General features: G+C 54.2%; 1 protein-coding gene across 1 annotated transcript in view; it reads right to left on the reverse strand.

Moving 5' to 3' along the window:
- The window catches only part of cplane1 (ciliogenesis and planar polarity effector 1), a 122821-nt gene that overhangs the window by 97076 nt on the left and 2345 nt on the right, over positions 1 to 23400 (reverse strand). The window contains exons 2-8 of the mRNA XM_078430516.1: positions 16467 to 16579; positions 12689 to 12824; positions 9690 to 9809; positions 7020 to 7252; positions 6346 to 6452; positions 2478 to 2634; positions 1808 to 1911 (exon numbers count right to left, since the gene is read on the reverse strand). Of these exons, the coding sequence (XP_078286642.1) occupies positions 1808 to 1911; positions 2478 to 2634; positions 6346 to 6452; positions 7020 to 7252; positions 9690 to 9809; positions 12689 to 12824; positions 16467 to 16547 (938 nt within the window). The 5' untranslated portion in view covers positions 16548 to 16579. The remainder of the gene's footprint in view (positions 1 to 1807; positions 1912 to 2477; positions 2635 to 6345; positions 6453 to 7019; positions 7253 to 9689; positions 9810 to 12688; positions 12825 to 16466; positions 16580 to 23400) is intronic.

Below are 23400 nucleotides of genomic sequence, written 5' to 3' on the forward strand. Positions count from 1 at the left end.
GGCCAGTTCATTGGCTATATTTAAGAGGGAGTTAGATGTGGCCCTTGTGGCTAAAGGGACCAGGGGGTATGGAGAGAAGGCAGGTACAGGTTACTGAGCTGGATGATCAGCCATGATCATATTGAAGGGCTCGAAGGGCCGAATGGCCTACTCCTGCACCTATTTTCTATGTTTTCTATGTTTCTAGTGTGTAGGTTTGTGCTAGTGTACAGGGTGATTGCTAGCTGGCATGGACTCGGTGGGCCAAAGGTCTGTTTCCACGTTGTATCTCTAAAGTCTAAAGGTAGAGTCGATTGGCAGAACCGTTTCCCAGGGTGGCAATGTCAGGTGGGGCTGTGGTGATGTGGTGATGTGGTGATGTGGGGCTGTGGTGCTGTAGGGCTGTGGGGCTGTGGTGATGTGGGGCTGTGGTGATGTGGGGCTGTGGTAATGTGGGGCTGTAGTGATGTGGGGCTGTGGGGCTGTGGTGCTGTGGTGCTGTGGTGCTGTGGTGCTGTGGTGCTGTGGGGCTGTGGTGATGTGGTGCTGTGGGGCTGTGGTGATGTGGGGCTGTGGTGATGTGGGGCTGTGGTGATGTGGGGCTGTGGTGCCGTGGTGCCGTGGTGATGTGGGGCTGTGGTGATGTGGTGCAGTGGTGATGTGGGGCTGTGGTGATGTGGGGCCGTGGTGATGTGGTGCCGTGGTGATGTGGGGCCGTGGTGCTGTGGTGCTGTGGTGATGTGGGGCTGTGGTGATGTGGTGATGTGGGGCTGTGGTGATGTGGGGCTGTGGGGCTGTGGGGCTGTGGGGCTGTGGTGATGTGGTGCTGTGGTGATGTGGGGTGTGGTGCTGTGGTGCTCTGGTGCTGTGGTGCTGTGGGGCTGTGGGGCTGTGAGGCTGTGGTGCTGTGGGGCTGTGGTGATGTGGTGATGTGGGGCTGTGGTGATGTGGTGATGTGGGGCTGTGGGGCTGTGGGGATGTGGTGATGTGGGGCTGTGGGGCTGTGGGGCTGTGGTGATGTGGTGCTGTGGGGCTGTGGTGATGTGGGGCTGTGGTGATGTGGTGATGTGGGGCTGTGGGGCTGTGGTGATGTGGTGCTGTGGGGCTGTGGGGCTGTGGGGCTGTGGGGCTGTGGTGACGTGGGGCTGTGGGGCTGTGGTGATGTGGTGATGTGGTGATGTGGGGCTGTGGGGCTGTGGGGCTGTGGTGATGTGGTGATGTGGGACTGTGGTGATGAGGCTGATTCAGGAGCCCTGGGAGAGCAGTCTGCTCCATCCCTCCCTCGGCACCTCCTCCACTGAGCCCAGTCTCACTGCACCCGCACTGGGCAGGGACACACTGTACTGCCAGTGGACCCCCCCAACACCTACTTGGTACACCACACTCACCCGCACTGGGCAGGGACACACTGTACTGCCAGTGGACCCCCCCCCACCTACTTGGTACACCACACTCACCCGCACTGGGCAGGGACACACTGTACTGCCAGTGGACCCCCCCCCACCTACTTGGTACACCACACTCACCCGCACTGGGCAGGGTACAGGGTGACGTGCGGGCAGTGCCAGTAATCCCACCCCTCACCTACGTGAAACACCACACTCACCCACACTGGGCAGGGTACAGGGTGACGTGCGGGCAGTGCCAGTAATCCCACCCCTCACCTACTTGGTACACCACACTCACCCGCACTGGGCAGGGTACAGGGTGACGTGCGGGCAGTGCCAGTAATCCCACCCCTCACCTACGTGAAACACCACACTCACCCACACTGGGCAGGGTACAGCATGAGATGTGGGCAGTGCAAGTGGTCCCATCCCTCACCTACCTGGCAGACGAGGCTGGCACAGGGTGGGCGGTGCTGCCACAGCCCTGCAGACTGGTTGACACAGTCACACTGCTCAATGGCTTCACAAACAGCACCTGGGTGGCCTGTGAACAGGAGAGAGGACAGGCAGTGAGCAGCGGCAACCCCAACACCAGCTCCGGGACTGTGTGCTCACACTCACACTCACACACTCATACACACACACGCACACTCTCATACACACACACAGACATGCAGACATGTACGTGCACACACACTTATACACACACTCACTCACACACAATCATACACACAAACATACACACTCATACACTCGTACAAACACATACAGGCATGCAGACACATACGTGCAGACACACACTCTCATACGCACACACACTTATACACACACTCACTCACACATAATCATACATACAAACACATTCATACACTCGTTCACACATACAGGCATAGACACATACGTGCACACACACACACTCATACGCACACATACGCACACTCACTCACACACAGCCGTGCACATACGCACACTTATACACACACTCACTCACACACAATCACCCACACAAACACACACAGCTGTGCACATACGCACACAACCATGCACACATGCAGACTCAGACACACACAGCAGTGCTGTTGAGCAGGAGCGTGGGCATGGAGAGGGTACCTTGGGGTTGATCTGATTGATGGCCAGGGCGAGCAGTGAGCCGTCGGTGGTGAACGCTGCCAGCAGTGCCCCTCGTGACTTCACCGGTTGGCAGGCGGGCACCAGCTCTCCTAGAAGCTGCGTCTGTGTCGCCCACTGCACCCGCAATGGGGCCATGCTGGAAGGAAGGAGGCAGGCGTGAACCTGGGGCACACACACACAATTGTGAACACGTACTTACACACGTAGAACGTGCAACAGTACCGCACAGGAACAGGTCGTTTGGCCCACATGTCTGTGCCAACATGACGCCAAGACCAACTCTTATCTGCCTGCACGTAATCAATATCCCTCCGGGATTATGATTATGGGTGGCAATGTGGCGCAGCGGTAGAGTTGCTGCCTTACAGTGAATGCAGCGCCGGAGACCTGGGTTCCATCCCGACTACGGGTGCTGTCTGTACGGAGTTTGTACGTTCTCCCCGTGACCTGCGTGGGTTTTCTCTGAGATCTTCGGTTTCCTCCCACACTCCAAAGACGTACAGGTTTGTAGGTTAATTGGCTTGGTAAATGTAAAAATTGTCCTTTGTGGGTATAGGATAGTATTAATGTGCGGGGATCGCTGGTCGGCGCGGACCTGGTGGGTTGAAAAGGCCTGTTTCCGCGCTGTAGCTCTAAACTAAACTCTGTTCCCTGCATATCCATGTGCCTATCCAAAAGCTTCTTAAACACCACTATCGTATCTACTTCCACCACCACCCCTGGCAGGGTGTGCCAGGCTTCGCCTGCACATCTCCTTTAAACTTTGCCCCTCTTACCTTAAATCTGTGCCCTCTAGAACATGATTTTCCCTCCCTGGGAAAAAGGTTCTGACTGTCCACCCTATCTATGCCTCTCGTAATTTTATATACATCTATCAGATCTCCCCTCAGCCTCCGGCGTCCCAGAGAAAAGAATTTAAGTCTGTCCAACCTTTCCTTGTAGTTAATACCCTCTAATCTAGACATCAGACTGAAGAAGGGTCTCGACCCGAGACGTCACCCATTCCTTCTCTCCAGAGATGCTGCCTGTCCCGCTGAGTTACTCCAGCATTTTGTGTCTAGTAAACCTCCTCTGCACCCCCTCCAAAGCCTCCATATTCTTCCTGTAATACGGCGACCAGAACTGCACGTAATATTCCAAATACAGCCTGACCAAAGATCGATAAAGCTGCATCATGACTTCCGCCTCAATGCCCTGGCTCATTAAAGCAAGCATACCATCTGCCCTCATTACCACTATTTACTTGTACTGCCACTTTCAGAGAGTTATGGACCAGGACCCCAAGATACCTCTGTACATCAATGCTGTTAATTGTCTAATCATTACTTTCATATTTTCCCCTTATATTCGACTTCTCAAAGTGCAACACCTCACACTTGCTGGGATTAAACTCCATCTGCCATCTCCCAGCCCATTTCTGGAGCTGATCTATGTTGTGCTGTATACTTCGACAGCCTTCCCCACAGTCTGCAACCCCAGTAATCCTGGTGTCATCTGCACACTTACTGACCAACCCGTCTACGTTTATGTCCATTATTTATATATATCACAAACACTAGAGGTCCCAGTACAGGTCCCCACAGAACTCCACTGGTCACAGACCTCAAGCCTGAATGTTATCCTTCCACCACAATCCTGTCTTCTATCAGTAAGCCAGTTCAGAATCCATACGACCAAGTCACTGTTAATCCCATGCATGTAAATCTTCTGGATCAGCCTGTCATAGAGGACTTTATCAAATGCCTTATTAACATGCCAACATGCACCGAGCTCAGAGGGTGGTGGGTGCATGGGACGAGCTGCCAGGGCTTTAAGTTTTTAATTTTAGTTTTAGAGATTCGGAGTGGAAACAGGCCCATCGGCCCACCGAGTCCACGCTGACCATTCATCACCTGTACACTCGTTGCACACTTGCACACCATCCTGCACACTTGGAACATTTTATAGAAGCCAATTAACCTACACCGTTGCATGTCTTTTCAATGTGAGAGGAAACTGGAGCACCCGGAGAAAACCCATGCAGGTCACAGGGAGAATGTGCAAACTCCGTATAGACAGCAGGATGGAACCCCATCTGCCATCTGGGCGGTCACGGTGGTGCAGCGGTAGAGTTGTTGCCTTACAGCGAATGCAGCGCCGGAGACCCGGGTTCCTTCCCGACTACGGGTGCTGTCCGTACGGAGTTTGTACGTTCTCCCAGTGACCTGCGTGGGTTTTCTCTGAGATCTTCGGTTTCCTCCCACACTCCAAAGACATATTGGTTAATTGGCTTGGTAAATGTAGGAATTGTCCCAAGTGGGTGTAGGATAGTGTTAGTGTGCGGGGATCGCTGGTCGGCGCAGACCCAGTGGGTCTGTTTCCGCGCTGTATCTCTAAACTAAAAATAAACTAAACTCGGTTCTCTAGCGCTGTAAGGCAGCAACCCTATTGCGTTGTGCCACCGTGCCACCCTATTGTTTACCACTAGAGGAACTAGTGGAGGCAGGTACAATTACATTTAAAAGATATTTGTGGACAGGTACATGGATAGGAAAGGTTTAGAACAATACGGGCAAAATCAGGCACACTGGACTAGAACGGTTAGGCAACCTGTTCAGCAAGAATGGGTTGGGCCGAAGGGCCGGTTCTCATGTATTATAGTTCTGTGTTATTGTATTATATAGCAGGGATCGCACCCGCAAAGCTTCGCAGAGAGTTCTTCACTCATAGCCTGGTGTGCAAGGCCCCATCAGACACTAAACATCCTCTGCACCACCTCGCCCAGGATTCACAGCAACTGGGACCTCAACGCCTGTCATCTCATCACCCTTTCTCCGGTCATGCAGCGACCCTCTGTGGCTCCGGTTTCAACATACTAGGAGCATGGAGAACCAGCTGGGAACAGACATCGCCACCTCCTCAATTCACTGTCGCACCGCACACCACAGCCCCACCCGGCTCGGACACGCCCCGCAAAGAGTGGGTCCGCACAGGGGTCGGCCGGTTCAACGCCAACATGCATCGTTGGGGGTTGCGTTCATCAGCAGCCAGCGTGTGTGGAGCAGACCAGCAAACAGCGCAGTACAGCATGTTCGACTGCACTGTCCTCCGTACCCCTGGTGGAGGGGTAGACCTCACGGCCCTCGACAACAGCACATTGCACTGGCTTTATCATTTCTGCTGCCTCAAACGCAAGAGAGAGATAGTTCTGTGGCTCTAACACTCATCCACATGATCATGGCTATATAAGCAGACATCCTGACATGTCACAGTATATGGTCACGGGTACACACACGTGTTCACCATCACACGTACACTACAGTGGGCAAAGGGCCGGTGAACAGCATATTAGTAATACACTAGACCAAGTGGGCCCATTGGGCCCAAACCTCTCCTGCATTGGTGCAGCACCCTCTCCTCCCCCCGCTCCCCTCCCCCTACCTTCCCCCCCTCCCCTTCCACACCCCCTCCCTCCACACCCCCTCCTCTTCCCCTCCCCCCATCTCCCCCAATTCCATCCCCCTCAACCTCCTTTATCCGCCCTCCTCCCCCTCCCTCCCTCCCTCCCTCCCACCCTAAGAGATAGATTTAAACTTTAAAATGTGAATAACTTAAAAAATATCACAACGATTTCAATGAAACGTCTTCCATTAGCACCAAATTAGCCTAAAATTGTCGCGCTATCGTGTACCGTTTTGGCTGTAGTTCAGGAACAAACAAACAAACAAACGAGTTTTAGTATATAGATGTACACACATGTTGACCAACACACATACTGCACATTGGGCAAAGGGCCGGTGAACAGTATATCACTAGTACATTTACACACTCGTGTTCACCAACTCACTTCAGTGGGCAAAGACCATACCTGACGCAGCGTTCCACCTGTTCGAACCACTGCAGCCCCACAGTGGTCAGCACCAGAGCGTCCCCAGAGATGAAGGCAAAACAGCCCAGGCAGCAGTCACCCAGCACCTGCACACAAATATATCAGCTTATGTGAAAGCAGCACAATTAAGCCACTCGGCCCATCAAGTCTACTCCGCCATTCAATCATGGCTAATCCATCTTTCATAGAAATATAGAAAATAGGTGCAGGAGGCCATTCGGCCCTTCGAGCCAGCACCACCATTCATTGTGATCATGGCTGATCGTCCACAATCAGTAACCTATGCCTGCCATCTCCCCATATCCCCTTGATACCACCAGCCCCTAGAGCTCTATCTAGCTTTCTTTTAAATCCATCCAGTGATTTAGCCTCCACTGCCCTCTGTGGCAGAGAATTCCACAAATTCACAACTCTCTGGGTGAAAAAGTTTTTTCTCACCTCAGTTTTAAATGGCCTCCCCTTTATTGTTAGACTGTGGCCCCTGGTTCTGGACTCCCCCAACATTGGGAACATTTTTCCTGCATCTAACTTGTCCAGTCCTTTCCTAATTTTATACATGTCTATAAGATCCGCTCTCATCCTTCTAAACTCCAGTGAACTCCATTCTCCTACCTTCCCCCCATAACCCATGCGAGCGGTGATCCAGGACTCACCTCGTCGGTGACAAAGACGCCGTGCACTGCACTCTCCGTGTGCTCACCCTGGGGAAGGCTGGCCTGGCCATCGGGCAGCACCTCAGCCCACCGCCCACCCAGCCGGGCTCCGGGGATCGACGGCAGATCCTGCTGCTCCGGGCTCTCCCAAAGGAACGCCGCTCCTCCCTGAGCGAGCAGGAGAACCCGCTTTCCATCGTTGGACACAAACAAGGACAGCTTCACAGTGGAGTCTGGCAGAGAGGGAGAGGAGGGGTCAGAGAGGCGTAGAGTCATACAGCACGGAAACAGCCCTTCAGTCCACCTCATCCATGCTGGTCAACATGTCCCATCCCATCTTTAGGAAGGAGATGAGGAGGAATTTCTTTAGTCAGAGGGTGGTGAATCTGTGGAATTCATTGCCACAGACATCCGTGGAGGCCGTAAATGGATTTATTTTACAGAGATTGACAGATTCCTGATTAGTACGGATGTCAGGGGTAATGGGAAGAAGGCAGGAGAATATGGTTAGGAGAGATAGATCAGCCATGTTTGAATTGCAGTCACTTGATGGGCCGAATGGCCTAATTCTGCTCCTATCACTTATGAACATGAACTTATATAAACTATATGCCTGTGCCTGTCCTGTATCCCACTCAACCTTTCCTATCCGTGTCCAAGTGTCTGTTAAATATTATTATTGTACACGACATAGAACAGTACAGCATGGAGCAGGTCCTCAGCCTACAATATCTGTGCTGAACATGTTTCAATGAAAAACTAATCCCCTCTGCCTCAACTACCTCCTCTGGCAGCTTGTTCCATACACCCGCCACCCTCTGTATGAAAATGTTGCCCCTCAGGTTCCTATTAAACCTTTCCCTTCTCACCTTAAACCTATGTCCTCGGGTTCTTGATTCCCCAACTCTGGGTGAAAGACTCTGTGCATTCACCCAATCTATTCCCCTCATGATTTTAGACACCTCTGTAAGATCACCCCTCATCCTCCTGTGCTGCAAGGAATAAAGCCCTAGCCTGCCCAACCTCTCCCTGTAGCTCAGGCCCTCGAGTCCTGGCCACATCTTCATAAATCTTCTCTGCACTCTGCAGTTTAACGACAGGAAAGGTATTGCCAAGCTTGAAAGGGTTCAGAGATTTGCAAGGATGTTGCCAGGACTAGAGGGTGTGAGCTATAGGGAGAGGTTGAGTAGGCTGGGTCTTTATTCCTTAGGGCACAGGATGATGAGGGGTGGTCTTATAGAGGTGTATAAAATCATGGGAGGAATAAATCAGGTAGATGCAGAGTCTCTTGCCCAGAGTAGGGGAATCGAGGACCAGAGGACAGAGGTTCAAGGTGAAGGGGAAAAGATTTAAAGGAATCTGAGGGGTAACCTTTTCACACAAAGTGTGGTGGGTGTATGGAACAAGCTGCCAGAGGAGATAGTTGAGGCTGGGCAACCCCAACGTTTAAAAAATTAGACAGGTACATGGATACAACAGGTTTGGAGGGATATGGACCAAGCGGAAGCAGGTGGGACTAGTGTAGCTGGGACATGTTGTGGGCAAGTTGGGCCATAGAGACTGTTTACACACTGTATCACTATGACTCCATGACATCCATCCTCTAGCAGGGTGACTAAAACTGAACACAATACTCCAAAAATGGCCTCACCAACTTCTTGTACAACTGTAACATAACATCCCAACTTTTGTGCTCAAAACCCTGACCGATGGCCAATGTGCCAGTCCTCCCCCCAACCCACCCCAGCCCCATCTTCTCCCCCACCCCCACCCCTGCCCCGTCCCATCCTGACCCTCACTCTTTGTCTACCCCAGACCTCCCAACATTTGATTTTACAAATTCATAATTTTGATGTCCAAAATTCAGAAGTTTACATCAAAATTCAAAATTCAGGCCAGCGGCGAGCGGCAAGGCCAGCAGCAAGGCAAGGCCAGGCCAGGCCAGCGGCGAGGCCAGGCCAGGCCAGCGGTGAGCGGCAAGGCCAGCAGCAAGGCAAGGCCAGGCCAGGCCAGGCCAGCGGCGAGGCCAGGCCAGGCCAGCGGTGAGCAGCAAGGCCAGCAGCAAGGCAAGGCCAGGCCAGCGGCGAGCGGCAAGGCCAGCAGCAAGGCAAGGCCAGGCCAGCGGCGAGCGGCAAGGCCAGCAGCAAGGCAAGGCCAGGCCAGGCCAGGCCAGCGGCGAGGCCAGGCCAGGCCAGCGGTGAGCAGCAAGGCCAGCAGCAAGGCAAGGCCAGGCCAGCGGCCAGCGGCAAGGCCAGCAGCAAGGCAAGGCCAGGCCAGCGGCGAGCGGCAAGGCCAGCAGCAAGGCAAGGCCAGGCCAGGCCAGCGGCGAGCGGCAAAGCAAGGCCAGGCCAGGCCAGGCCAGCGGTGAGCAGCAAGGCCAGCAGCAAGGCAAGGTCAGACCAGACCAGGCCAGGCCAGCGGTGAGGCCAGGCGGGCGAGTGGCAGAACGAGCGGCGAGGCATGTGTTTTGCAGAAAAATGTGAGGCGAAATCGTAATGGCAGAAATGAAATAAGAAAGCAAAATCTTTCCACCAAATTGGGACGGGTTGGGAGGTCTGCTACCCCCATCCTGTGACTCCCCACACGCTCTCCCCACCTCCACCCCACACATCAGCCGGCGGTTTCGGGGTCTTGGTCCCACACAGACGAAGCCCCCTGCCATGGACCTACCGTGGGCAGCCGCTGCCAAGGCCCTCACCCCTTCCACTGCCCCCACCGTCTTCAAACAGTCGCCATCCTTCCGCCACAGGAAGAGTTCCCCTGTTGTCAGCACTCCAGCCAGCCACGAGCCTGCACCGTGCAGGGACAGAGAGAGTTTAGTTTAGTTTACAGGCAAAGAGACAATCATGCCCCGACCTCCACCATTCTTGTGCCCAGTCTGGTGTAGATATAGTTTAGAGATAGTGAGCAGTTGAGGGCGGTCACGGTGGTGCAGCGGTAGAGTTGCTGCCTTACAGTGAATGCATCGCCGGAGACCCGGGTTCCATCCCGACTACGGGTGCTGTCTGTACGGAGTTTGTACGTTCTCCCCGTGACCTGCGTGTGCTTTCTCCGAGATCTTCGGTTTCCTCCCACACTCCAAAGACGAACAGGTTTGTAGGTTAATTGGCTTGGTAAATGTAGAAATTGTCCCTAGTGTGTGTAGGATAGTGTTAATATGCGGGGGTCGCTGGTCGGCGCGAACCCGGTGGGCCGAAGGGCCTGTTTCCGCGCTATATATCGAAACTAAACTAAAGCCCGGAAACAGGCCCTTCAGCCCACCGAGCCCGTGACGGCCAGCGATCACACTATCACTCTCCTACACACACTCAGGACAATTCTATATTTATACCAAGCCAATTAACCTACAGACCTGTATGTCTCTGGAGTGTGGGAGAAAACCAGAGCTTCCCAAAGAAAACACACACAGGTTAGCAGGTTACGGGGGGAACGTACAAACTCCGTAGAGACAAGCACCGTAGTCATGATCAAAGCCGGGTCTCTGGCGCCGTAAGGCAGCATCTCTACTGGTGCGCCACCATACCGTCCAAGAGAGGGAGCGGCTGTGAAACAGCAGGGTCACTGGGCAGATCCATGTGTGTGCGCACACACACACACCCTCCACGCACACGCACGCACACACAGACGCACGCACGCACACACGCGCGCACACACACACACACGCACACACACACACGCACACACACGCACACACACACACTCCTGTGCTCACTCCTGTTTCTGTACAGCCAGGGTGAGCACAGGATTACCAACACATTCCACACAGAGGGAGGTGTACAGGAGGTAGCTTAGGAACTTTACAGATGCCACCAGCATTGGTGCTGCAGTGGGCAGTGAAGGAGACGCAAGGAACTGCAGATGCTGTAATCTGGAGCTCAGCACAAAGTGCTGTTGGAACTCAGCAGGTCAGGCAGCATCTGCAGGGGGAATGGACAGGGGATGTTTCTGCTGGAGCCCCTTCTTCATATGTGGCTGATCCACTACCTCATCAATTGCTGGCTAATTCTCCAGCACCAGAGGCACTGAGTGAGTACACAATGCCCCAACATGTGGTCTCCTCTTACAGGATCAGACAACACTAACACAAGGTAGACACACAAAGCTGGAGTAACTCAGCAGGACAGGCACCATCTCTGGAAAGAAGGAATGGGTGACAATTCGGGTCGAGACCCTTCTTCAGACCTGAGATCAGAGTCTGAAGAAGGGTCTTGACCCGACACGTCACCCATTCCTCTCCAAAGATGCTGCCTGTCCCGCTGAGTTACTCCAGCTTTTTGTGTCTCTCTTCGGTTTAAACCAGCATCTGCAGTTCCTTCTAACACCAACACAAGAGACTTGTTTGAAAGATACAGCACAAAAACAGGCCGTGTGCCCCACCGAGTCCACACCAAGCATCGATCACTCATTCACACTTGTTTTATGTTCTCCCATTTTCTCATCCACTCCCAACACATTGGGGGCATTTTACAGAGGGGCAATTAACCTGCACGTCTTTAAGATTGTGGGAGGAAACCGGAGCACCCGAAGGAAACCCACGCGGTCACTATTACAGTCATTGCCCCAAAAAGCACTGGAGAAAAATGTGGGGATGCGGGTTCTAACCACGCGGCAGGAGGTGGCTGGAACAGTGCAGGAGCAGTGTGGGAACAGTGCAGGAGCAGTGTGGGAACAGTGCAGGAGCAGTGTGGGAACAGTGCAGGAGTAGCGCAAGAGGTGACAGGAGCTGTGCAGGAAGTGATAGGAGCAGTGCAGGTGATGGGAGCAGTGCAGGGGGTGATAGGAGCAGTGCAGGGGATGGGAGCAGTGCAGGGGGTGATAGGAGCAGTGCAGGTGATGGGAGCAGTGCAGGGGGTGATAGGAGCAGTGCAGGGGGTGATAGGAGCAGTGCAGGGGTGATAGGAGCAGTGCAGGTGATGGGAGCAGTGCAGGGGGTGATAGGAGCAGTGCAGGGGGTGATAGGAGCAGTGCAGGGGGTGATAGGAGCAGTGCAGGTGATGGGAGCAGTGCAGGGGGTGATAGGAGCAGTGCAGGGGGTGATAGGAGCAGTGCAGGGGGTGATAGGAGCAGTGCAGGGGGTGATAGGAGCAGTGCAGAGGTGACCACAGCAGCGCAGGGGGTGACCACAGCAGTGCAGGGGGTGACAGGAGCAGTATAGGGCCGCAGGGCGAGTGAGCGACTATCACTGAGCAGCTTCCACTCCTGGACTGGTCAACATGGAGACAAGAGAATCATGCCCTGACCTGCATCATTCTTGGGACCAGACTGATTCCGCGCTGACCAGCGATCCAAGCACGTTAACACTTATCCTACACACACTAGTGACAATTTACGTTTATACCAAGCCAATTAACCTACAACCTGTACATCTTTGGAGTGTGGGAGGAAACTGGGGATCCTGGAGAAAACCCACGCAGTCATGGGGAGAACGTGCAAACTCCATGCAGTCAGCACCCGTAGTCAGGATGAAACCCGGGTCTCTGGCGCTGTGAGGCAGCAAGTCCACCGCTTCACCACCATTCAGGGTTAATTATTGTCACCTGTAGTGAGGTACAGTGGAAAGCTAGGTTTGGATGCTGTCCATGCAGACCAGATACACCCTACATAGAAACAGTCATGTGCAGGTCAGGTCAGTAGGTGGAGGGAAGGGCAGGGGTGAGTGAAGGGAGTACCGTTGGCAGAGGTGGCCACACTGAGCACGTTCTTCAGCAGGGGCTGCAGCTTGCCGATCTTCCGCTGGGTCCGGCCCGTGGACAGGCTGAGTACACACAGCCGCTGTACGTCCGACAGCAGAATCGCCTCCTTCTCCTGCAGCGGGACAGGTACAGGCAGTGGTGTACAACACACACAGGGATACAAATACAGGCAGTGGTGTACAACACACACACGTCCACAAATACAAGCAGCAGTGTACAACGCTCACACGTCCACAAATACAGGCAGCAGTGTACCACACACACACGTCCACAAATACAAGCAGCAGTGTACAACACACACACACGTCCACAAATACAGGCAGTGGTGTACAACACACACAGGGATACAAATACAGGCAGTGGTGTACAACACACACACGTCCACAAATATAGGCAGTGTATAACACACACATCCACAAATACAGGCAGTGGTGTATAACACTCACACGTCCACAAATACAGGCAGTGGTGCACAACACGCACACAGGTCCACAAATACAGGCAGCAGTGTACCACACACACACGTCCACAAATACAAGCAGCAGTGTACAACACACACACACGTCCACAAATACAGGCAGTGGTGTACAACACACACAGGGATACAAATACAGGCAGTGGTGTACAACACACACACGTCCACAAATATAGGCAGTGTACAACACACACATCCACAAATACAGGCAGTGGTGTATAACACTCACACGTCCACAAATACAGGCAGTGGTGCACAACACGCACACAGGTCCACAAATACAGGCAACAGTGTACAACACATACATGTCCACAAATTCAGGCAGCAGTGTACAACACACACATCCACAAATACAAGCAGCAGTGCACAACACACACAGGTCCACAAATACAGGCAGTGGTGTACAACACACACACACGTCCACAAATACAGGCAGCAGTGTACAACACACATAGGTACACAGTCCACGAATACAGGCAGCAGTGTACAACAACATAGGTACACAGTCCACGAATACAGGCAGCAGTGTACAACACATAGACCACAAATACAGGCAGCAGTGTACAACACACATAGGTACACAGTCCACGAATACAGGCAGCAGTGTACAACACACATAGGTACACAGTCCACAAATACAGGCAGCAGTGTACAACACACATAGGTACACAGTCCACGAATACAGGCAGCAGTGTACAACACATAGACCACAAATACAGGCAGCAGTGTACAACACACATAGGTACACAGTCCACAAATACAGGCAGCAGTGTACAACACACACAGGTATACAGTCCACAAATACAGGCAGCAGTGTCCATCACACTCCGGTACACAGTCTACAAATACAGGCAGCAGTGCCCAACACAATACAGGTACACAGTCCCCTGCATGTAACATCGCAGGTAGACAGGTCGAGACCCATCATTAGTCTGATGGAGATGAGGGTGATGGGGGGAGGCTGATGGGGGGAGGGTGATGGAGGGGGGGGTGATGGAGGGGAGGGTGATGGAGGGGGGGGAGGATGATGGGGAGGGTGTTGGAGGGGAAGGTGATGGGGGGAGGGTGATGGAGGGGGTAGGGTGATGGGGGGAGGGTGATGGGGGGAGGGTGATGGGGGTGGGTGATGGGGGGTGGTGATGGGGGGAGGGTGATGGGGGTGGGTGATGGGGGGAGGGTGATGGGGAGGGTGATGGGGGAGGGTGATGGGGGAGGGTGATGGGGGAGGGTGATGGGGGGAGTGATGGGGGAGGGTGATGGGGGAGACGGTGATGGGGGAGGGTGATGGGGGTGGGTGATGGGGGGAGGGTGATGGGGGGAGGGTGATGGGGGGAGGGTGATGGGGGAGACGGTGATGGGGGAGGGTGATGGGGGAGGGTGATGGGGAGGGTGATGTGGGAGGGTGATGGGGGAGACGGTGATGGGGGGACACGGTGATGGAGGAGGGTGATAGGGGAGACGGTGATGTGGGAGACGGTGATGGAGGAGGGTGATGGAAGAGGGTGATGGGGAGAGGTGATGGGGGAGACGATGATAGGGGAGAGGGTGATGGGGGAGGGTGATGGGGAGAGGGTGATGGGGGAGAGGGTGATGGGGGAGAGGGTGATGGGGAGGGTGATGGAGGAGGGTGATGGAGGAGGGTGATGGGTGATGGGGAGGGGTGATGGGGAGACGGTGATGGGGAGACTGTGATGGGGAGGGTAATGGGGGAGATGGTGATGGGGAGGGGTGATGGGGAGACGGTGATGGGGAGACTGTGATGGGGAGGGTAATGGGGGAGATGGTGATGGGGAGGTGGTAATGGGGGAGACGGTGATGGAGGAGGGTGATGGGGGAGGGTGATGGGGAGGGGCGATGGGGGAGACGGTGATGGGGGAGACGGTGATGGGGGAGGGTGATGGGGAGGTTGATGGCGAGACGGTGATGGGGAGAGGGTGATGGGGAGACGGTGATGGGGGGAGGGTGATGGGGGAGGGTGATGGGGAGACGGTGATGGGGGGAGGGTGATGGGGGAGGGTGATGGGGAGACGGTGATGGGGGAGTGGGTGATGGGGAGACGGTGATGGGGAGACGGTGATGGGGGAGTGGGTGATGGGGAGACGGTGATGGGGGGAGGGTGATGGGGGAGGGTGATGGGGAGACGGTGATGGGGGAGTGGGTGATGGGGAGACGGTGATGGGGGAGACGGTGATGGGGGAGTGGGTGATGGGGAGACGGTGATGAGGGAGACGGTAATGGGGGAGGGTGATGGGGGAGCGGGTGATGGGGAGGGTGATGGCGAGACGGTGATGGGGGAGAGGGTGATGGGGAGACGGTGATGGGGGGAGGGTGATGGGGGAGGGTGATGGGGAGACGGTGATGGGGGAGTGGGTGATGGGGAGACGGTGATGGCGGAGAGGGTGATGGGGAGACGGTGATGGGGGGAGGGTGATGGGGGAGGTTGATGGGGAGACGGTGATGGGGGAGTGGGTGATGGGGAGACGGTGATGGGGGAGTGGGTGATGGGGGAGGGTGATGGGGGAGGGTGATGGGGAGACGGTGATGGGGGAGTGGGTGATGGGGAGACGGTGATGGGGGAGACGGTGATGGGGGAGGGGGTGATGGGGGAGAGGGTGATGGGGAGACGGTGATGGGGGAGTGGGTGATGGGGAGACGGTGATGGGGGAGTGGGTGATGGGGAGACGGTGATGGGGGGAGGGTGATGGGGAGACGGTGATGGGGAGGGGGTGATGGGGAGACGGTGATGGGGGAGGGGGTGATGGGGGAGATGGTGATGGGGGGAGGGTGATGGAGGGAGGGTGATGGGGTGGGGAGGGTGATAGAGGGGAGGGTGATGGGGGAAGGAAGGAGATAAAAAAGGAGACAAACGGGTGAGATGAAGAGAGGAGTAAAATGTGATGTTAGGGGCGGGATCTGGGTGGATGAGAATGGGATTGGGAGATTTTAGTTTAGAGATGCAATGCGGAAATAGGCCTTTTCGGCCCCCGGATCCGTGCCGACCAGTGATCCCCGCACATTAACACTATCCTATACCCACCAGGGACAATTCTTTCATTTACCAAGCCAATTAACCTACAAACCTGCACGTCTTTGGAGTGTGGGAGGAAATCAAAGATCTCGGAGAAAACCCATGCAGCTCACGGGGAGAACGTACAAACTCCATATAGACAGCACCCGTACTCAGGATGGAACCCGGGTCTCCGGCGCTGCATTCGCTGTAAAGCACTATTCGCTGTAAGTATGAGAGTTGGAGTGGGTGTGTGTGCTGGGAGTGCTTACCTGGCCAATCCAGTGCAGCCGGGGCCAAGGCTGTTTGTGCTTGGTGCTGCTGGACAGAAGCACCTCCAGTCTAAGGTTCATGGTGTGATAGGAGATGGTCCCTCAGACAGCAGCTCTGCAACACAACACAGATCAGTCGCACAACACCCCTCCACACAGAGGCTGCTCTGGTGCCCACCGCACACGCCACTGTCCCGCTGACTGCCATGGTCTGCACACCTGTCAGGAGTGTTTCACTGCCACATGTACCAACAACAGAACTATGACATTCTTACCTGCTGCAGTTATGAGGCCTGGAAACATATATAATATATAATTAACAAAAACATTCCATTAATAACCTCAATCTGAGTGCAAAAAAGCCCAATGTCCTCAGTGAAACCAAAGAGCATCCATCGTTCAAAGTCTGGTTAGTAGACACAAGGAACTACAGATGCTGGCTTCCCAAAGCAGACACAGAGTGCTGGAGTAACTCAGCGGGTCAGGCAGCATCTGTGGAGAACATGGATAGGTGACGTTTCACAGAGTGCTGGAGTAACTCAGCGTGTCAGGCAGCATCTGTGGAGAACATGGATAGGTGACGTTTCAGTTCAGGACCTTTCTTCAGTTTTAGTTAGAGTTGTGTAATTTAGTTTGGTTTAGTTTAGAGATACGGCGCGGAAACAGGCCCTTCGGCCCACCGGGTCCGCGCCGACCAGCGATCTCCACACATTAACACTATCCGTTCAAGAGCCCAATGGTTGTTGGGAAGAAGCTGCTCCAAAACCTGGAGGTCATGGTTCTCAGACTCCTGTACCTTCTTCCTGATGGTAGCAGCGAGATGAGAATGTGGCCAGGGTGGTGCAAGTTTCTGATGATGCTGGCTGCCTTTTTAAGGCAGCACCTTCTGTAGATGCCCTGGGTGGTGGGGAGTTCAGTGCCCGTGATGGGCCGGGCAGTGTCCACCACTCTCTGTAGATGCCCTGGGTGGTGGGGAGGTCAGTGCCCGTGATGGGCCGGGCAGTGTCCACCACTCTCTGTAGATGCCCTGGGTGGTGGGGAGGTCAGTGCCCGTGATGGGCCGGGCAATGTCCACTGCTCTCTGTAGATGCCCTGGGTGGTGGGGAGGTCAGTGCCCGTGATGGGCCGGGCAATGTCCACCACTCTCTGTAGATGCCCTGGGCAGTGGGGAGGTCAGTGCCCGTGATGGGCCGGGCAGTGTCCACCACTCTCTGTAGATGCCCTGGGTGGTGGGGAGGTCAGTGCCCGTGATGGGCCGGGCAGTGTCCACCATTCACTGAAGATCTCCTCAATGGTGGGGAGGTCAGTGATAGACCACTCCACCAGATAGACCAGTGTCCACCACTCTCTGTAGATCTCTTTGATGGTGGGGAGGTCAGTACCCGTGATGGACCTGCGATGGTGGGGAGGACAGTACAAGTGATAGACACTGAAGGCCAAAGAACTGCCAGTGAGATTTCACAAGGTTCAGCAACAATGGCGGCACGGTGGTGCAGTAGTAGAGTTGCTGCCTTGCAGCGAATGCAGCGCCGGAGACTCAGGTTCGATCCTGACTACGGGTGCTGTCTGTACGGAGTTTGTACGTTCTCCCCGTGACCTGCGTGGGTTTTCTCCGAGATCTTCAGTTTCCTCCCACACTCCAAAGACATACAGGTATGTAGGTTAATTGGCTGGGAAAATGTAAAAACTGTCCCTAGTGGGTGTAGGAAAGTGTTAGTGTGCGGGGATCGCTGGGCGGCGTGGACCCGTTGGGCTGAAGGGCCTGTTTCTGCGCTGTATCTCTAAATCTAAAGAACAAATCTAACATGTTACATACGATTGACGGGTTGGCTGATTGAAAGATACAGCATGGAAACAGACCCTTCGGCCCACTGTATCCATGACGACCATTGATCACCCGTCCATACTAGTTTTATGTTATCCCACTTTTTCATTCACTCCCTAAGCACTAGGGACAATTTACATCGGCCTGTTAAACAGCAAACCTGCACGTCTTCAGGATGTGGGGAGAAAGCAGAGCACCCTGAGGAAACCCACGTAGTCACAGGGAGAAGTGCAAACACCACACAGACAGCAGCCGAGGTCAGGATGGAACCTGAGTCTCTGGCGCTATGAGGTAGGATGGTGTTAATGTGCGGGGATCACTGGTCGGTGCGGACCTGTTTCCGCGCTGTATCTCTAAACAAACAAAGTATCCTGTCCTCTCACAGACTGACGGCTAAACGTCTTCTGCTCCCTCTCCAAAGCCTCAGCATCCGTGCTGTAATGGGGCCATCAGAACAGCACGCAGTACAAATGCGGTTCAACCAAAGTCCTATAAGCTGAGTCATCACTTCCTGACTCATACTCAATGCCCCGATCTATGAAGGCAAACATACCATTTAGTTTAGTTTAGTTTAGTTTAGCGATAAAGCATGGAAACAGGCCCTTTCGGCCCACCGGGTCTGCGCCGCCCAGCGATCCCCGCACATTAACACTATCCTATACCCACTCGGGACAATATTTTTAAAACATTCATCGAGCCAATTAATCTTTGGAGTGTGGGAGGAAACCGAAGATCTCGGAGAAAACCCACGCACGCAGGTGACAGGGAGAACGTACAAACTCCGTACAGACAGCACCCGAAGTCGGGATGGAACCCGTGTCTCCGGCACTGCATTTGCTGTAAAGCAGCAACTCTACCGCTGCACCACCGTGCCGCCCTATTTGCCTTCTTCACCACTCTGTCTACGTGTCATCACTTTCCTGGAGTTACAAGCAGCTGCCCCATTCTGGTGAAAGCCCTCCCACACTGCTGTCCTGAGGGAAGGGGGTTTAGACCGAGCGATGGTGACGGACGGTGGTATATTTCCCAGTCATGCTGGTTTGAAACCTGGAGTGGACCAGTGGCGGCACAGAGGAGCAGTGGGTAGTGCTGCTGCCTCACAGCGCCGGAGACCCGGGTTCCATCCTGACCTCAGGGGCTGTCTGCGTGGGATTTGCACGTTCTCCCTGTGACCCAAGTGTCCTTCCACATCCCAAAGGTGTGCGTGTTTGTAGGTAAAATTTCCCCCTGGTGTGTAGGGAGTGGATGAGAACGTGGGATAACATAGAATTGCTGTGAACAGACTTGGTGGGTTGAAGGGCCTGTGTCCGTGCTGTATCTGTAAACACCGTGCCTTGCTCTCAGGGTGGGTGGAGGTGCTGCTGTAGGTGCCTGACAGGGTGACTGGGGGCAATGAGCAGGTTGTACACACAGCAGGCACTGTGCCGGTGCTGAAGGGGTGTGGTGGGCACCGTGCCTGGGTGCTGAGGGAGTGTGATGGGCACCGTGTGTAGGGGGTGTGGTGGGCACTGTGTGTAGGGGGTGTGGTGGGCACTGTGTGTAGGGGGTGTGGTGGGCACTGTGTGTAGGGGGTGTGGTGGGCACTGTGTGTAGGGGGTGTGGTGGGCACTGTGTGTAGGGGGTGTGGTGGGCACTGTGTGTAGGGGGTGTGGTGGGCACTGTGTGTAGGGGGTGTGGTGGGCACTGTGTGTAGGGGGTGTGGTGGGCACTGAGGGAGTGTAGTGGGCACTGTGTGTAGGGGGTGTTGTTGGGCACTGAGGGAGTGTAGTGGGCACTGTGTATAGGGGGTGTTGTTGGGCACTGTGTGTAGGGGGTGTGGTGGGCACTGAGGGAGTGTAGTGGGCACTGTGTATAGGGGGTGTTGTTGGGCACTGTGTGTAGGGGGTGTGGTGGGCACTGAGGGAGTGTAGTGGGCACTGTGTGTAGGGGGTGTGGTGGGCACTGTGTGTAGGGGGTGTGGTGGGCACTGTGTGTAGGGGGTGTGGTGGGCACTGTGTGTAGGAGGTGTGGTGGGCACTGTGTGTAGGGGGTGTGGTGGGCACTGTGTGTAGGGGTGTGGTGGGCACTGTGTGTAGGGGGTGTGGTGGGCACTGTGTGTAGGGGTGTGGTGGGCACTGTGTGTAGGGGTGTGGTGGGCACTGTGTGTAGGAGGTGTGGTGGGCACTGTGTGTAGGGGGTGTGGTGGGCACTGAGGGAGTGTAGTGGGCCCTGTGTATAGGGGGTGTTGTTGGGCACTGAGGGAGTGTAGTGGGCACTGTGTATAGGGGGTGCTGTGGGCACTGAGGGGGTGTGGTGGGGTTGGGGGTGGGCTGCCAGTCACACTGCTCCTGATTCCTGGCATGGTGACAACTCCTTGACTGTGGTTGGAGCTGCCTCTGTCCAAGCAATAGTACACTCAGAATATTGGACAGCACAGAAACAACAACTGACCAAGACATCTTCCAGTAGTCGTCCCACCTGCCTGTGTATGTCTCATATCCCTCTAAACCTATGCTGGACATGTACCTGTCCAAGGGTCCTTTAAATGCTGTTTTCTCGTACCTGCTTCAACTATCTCCTCTGGCAGCTCGTTCCATATACCCACTATCCTCTGTGAGAAAAACGTTGCCCCTCAGGTTCCTATTAAATCTTGCCCCCTTTCTGCCCTCTGGTTCTGGACTCCCCTATCCTGGGGAAGAGACTGTGATCACCCAGCTCCCCTGTGCTACCCACACGCCTGTCAACCTTCACCCCTCTCTAGTTCACCACTCACTCCCACCTCTCCTGTTCTTACTGGCTATCATCCCTCTCTGCTCTCACTCCTTGATGCAGGGTCTCGACCCGGAACGCCAGCCATTCCTTCCCCTCCACAGATGCTGCTTGGCCCACTGAGTTCCTCCAGAAGATTGTTTGTTGCTCCAGATTCCAGCATCTGCAGTCTTTGTGTCTCCATCTTATCCATGGCCTTCATGCTTTTATAAACCTATGTTAGGTCTCCCCTCAGCCCCAGCCTATTTTGAATAGACTGAATATCCTAGACTGAGAGACTGCAGCCTTATGCTCCTTATAACAAGTCCAGTCCCGGCAATGTCCTTGTTAATGTTTTCTGCACCCAATCTAGTTTAATGATGTCTTCCCACAGCGTGCCGACCACAACTGCGTGGCACAGTGGCAGATCCAATCTGCCACCAATTCTGATGCTCAATGCTGGTACAGTTGCTGCCTCAGAGCGCCAGAGACCCAGGTTCAATCCTGACCTCGGCTGCTGTCTGTGTGGAGTTTGCACGTTCTCCCCGTGATTCTCCGGTTTCCTTCCACATCCCAAAGACGTGCGGGTTTGGAGGTTAATTGGTCCTCTGTAAATTGCAGGGAATGGATGGGAAAGTGGGATAACATAGAGTTAGTGTGAAGAGGTGACCAGCACAGTGGTTTCCTCCCACGCACCAAGGAAGTACAGGTTTGTAGGTTAATTGGATGCTGTAAATTGTCAATTGTCCCTCGTGTGTAGAATAGTGCTAGTTGGTCGGTGCAGACTCGGTGGGCCGAAGGGCCTGTTTCCTCGCTGTCTCGCTGAAATATACTAAAGTAAAGGGTGATTGATCAGTGCAGACTGGGTGGGCTGAAGGGCCTGTTTCCTCGCTGCATCTTTCAAGACAACTGCATACAGTACTCCAAGTGCTGTGTCTTGATCAGCTTGATACATCTTGATCAGCTGTAGCAGGGCAGCCCAATCCTTGCACTCAGTGTCCTGTCCACTGAAGGCAGGCGTGTTGCCAGGGTGTGTGATGTGCAGGCATTTGCCAACGAGCTCCAATGGAACTGAACGTTGTGCGACCACCAGTGACCCTCCCCAGTCCCCACCTTGCGATGGGGGGAGGGTCAGAAGTGGAGCAGCTGAGGATGGCTGGGCCCAGGATACTGCCTGGGAACCTCACGATGCAGCTTCATGAAGCATTCATTGGGTTGGGCCGCACTTGGAGAATGTTGTGCAGATGTGGTCGCCCCGTTATAGGGAGGGTGTGGAGGCTTTGGGCAAGGTGCAGAGGAGATGCCTGGTTTGGGGGTAGTAGCTACAGGGAATGGTTGGATAGTCTAGATTGTTCTCTGCAGCAATGGAGGATATGGGAGGACCTGACAGGAGATACAATTATGAGGCATAGGATGGACAGTCAGAACCTTTTTCTCAGGAAATGTCAGAGGGCACAGTTTTAAAATGACAGGGGCAAAGTTTAAAGGAGACTTGCAGGACAAGATTTTACACAGAGGGTATGGGAGCCTTTAACACAGTGCCAGGGTGGTGGTGGAGCCAGAGACAATGGCGCTGTTTAAGAAGCTTTTAGACAGGTATTTGTTAACTCGTTATCACCTAGCCCACAGCCAACAATGCCTTTTACATTTGTTTTATATCTCTCAATTCCCTCTCCGCTGACTCTATCTGAAAAAGGATTCAACCCGAAACGTCACCTATTCCTTCTCTCCAAAGATGCTGAGTTATTCCAGCATCTTAATAATAATAATAATAATAATGCATTACATTTATATAGCGCTTTTCAAACACTCAAAGACGCTTTACAGGGATTACTAGAACATAGAGAAGAAAATAAATAGATAAATAAGTAAACGAACAGAAAAGGAGACAGAAGGTGAGGTGACGGTCAGTGTTTGAAGGCAGTGCTGAACAGGTGAGACTTCAGTGATGTTTTGAATGTGGTGAGTGAGGAGGAGTCTCTGACGGTTTGGGGTAGTGAGTTCCAGAGGGTGGGAGCAGCGATGGAGAAAGCCCTGTCCCCCCAGGATCTGAGTTTGGTCCGGATGGGGGGGGACAGGAGGTTGGCAGCAGCAGAGCAGAGGGTGCAGGTGGGAGTGTGCCTGTGGAGGAGGTCAGTCAGGTAGGATGGGGCCAGGTTATGGAGGGCTTTGTAGGTCATGAGGAGGATTTTGTACTGGATTCTTTGGGGGATGGGGAGCCAGTGGAGCTTGTAAAGGACGGGGGTGATATGGTCACGGATCGGGGAGTGGGTGAGTAGACGGGCAGCGGAGTTTTGAATGTATTGAAGTTTACTGATGATTTTTGAGGGTGAGCCATAGAGGAGGCTGTTGCAGTAGTCCAGACGGGAGGTGATGAAGGCG

Source organism: Rhinoraja longicauda, chromosome 3, assembly GCF_053455715.1.
Source record: "Rhinoraja longicauda isolate Sanriku21f chromosome 3, sRhiLon1.1, whole genome shotgun sequence".
Classification (NCBI taxonomy): Eukaryota; Metazoa; Chordata; class Chondrichthyes; order Rajiformes; family Arhynchobatidae; genus Rhinoraja; species Rhinoraja longicauda.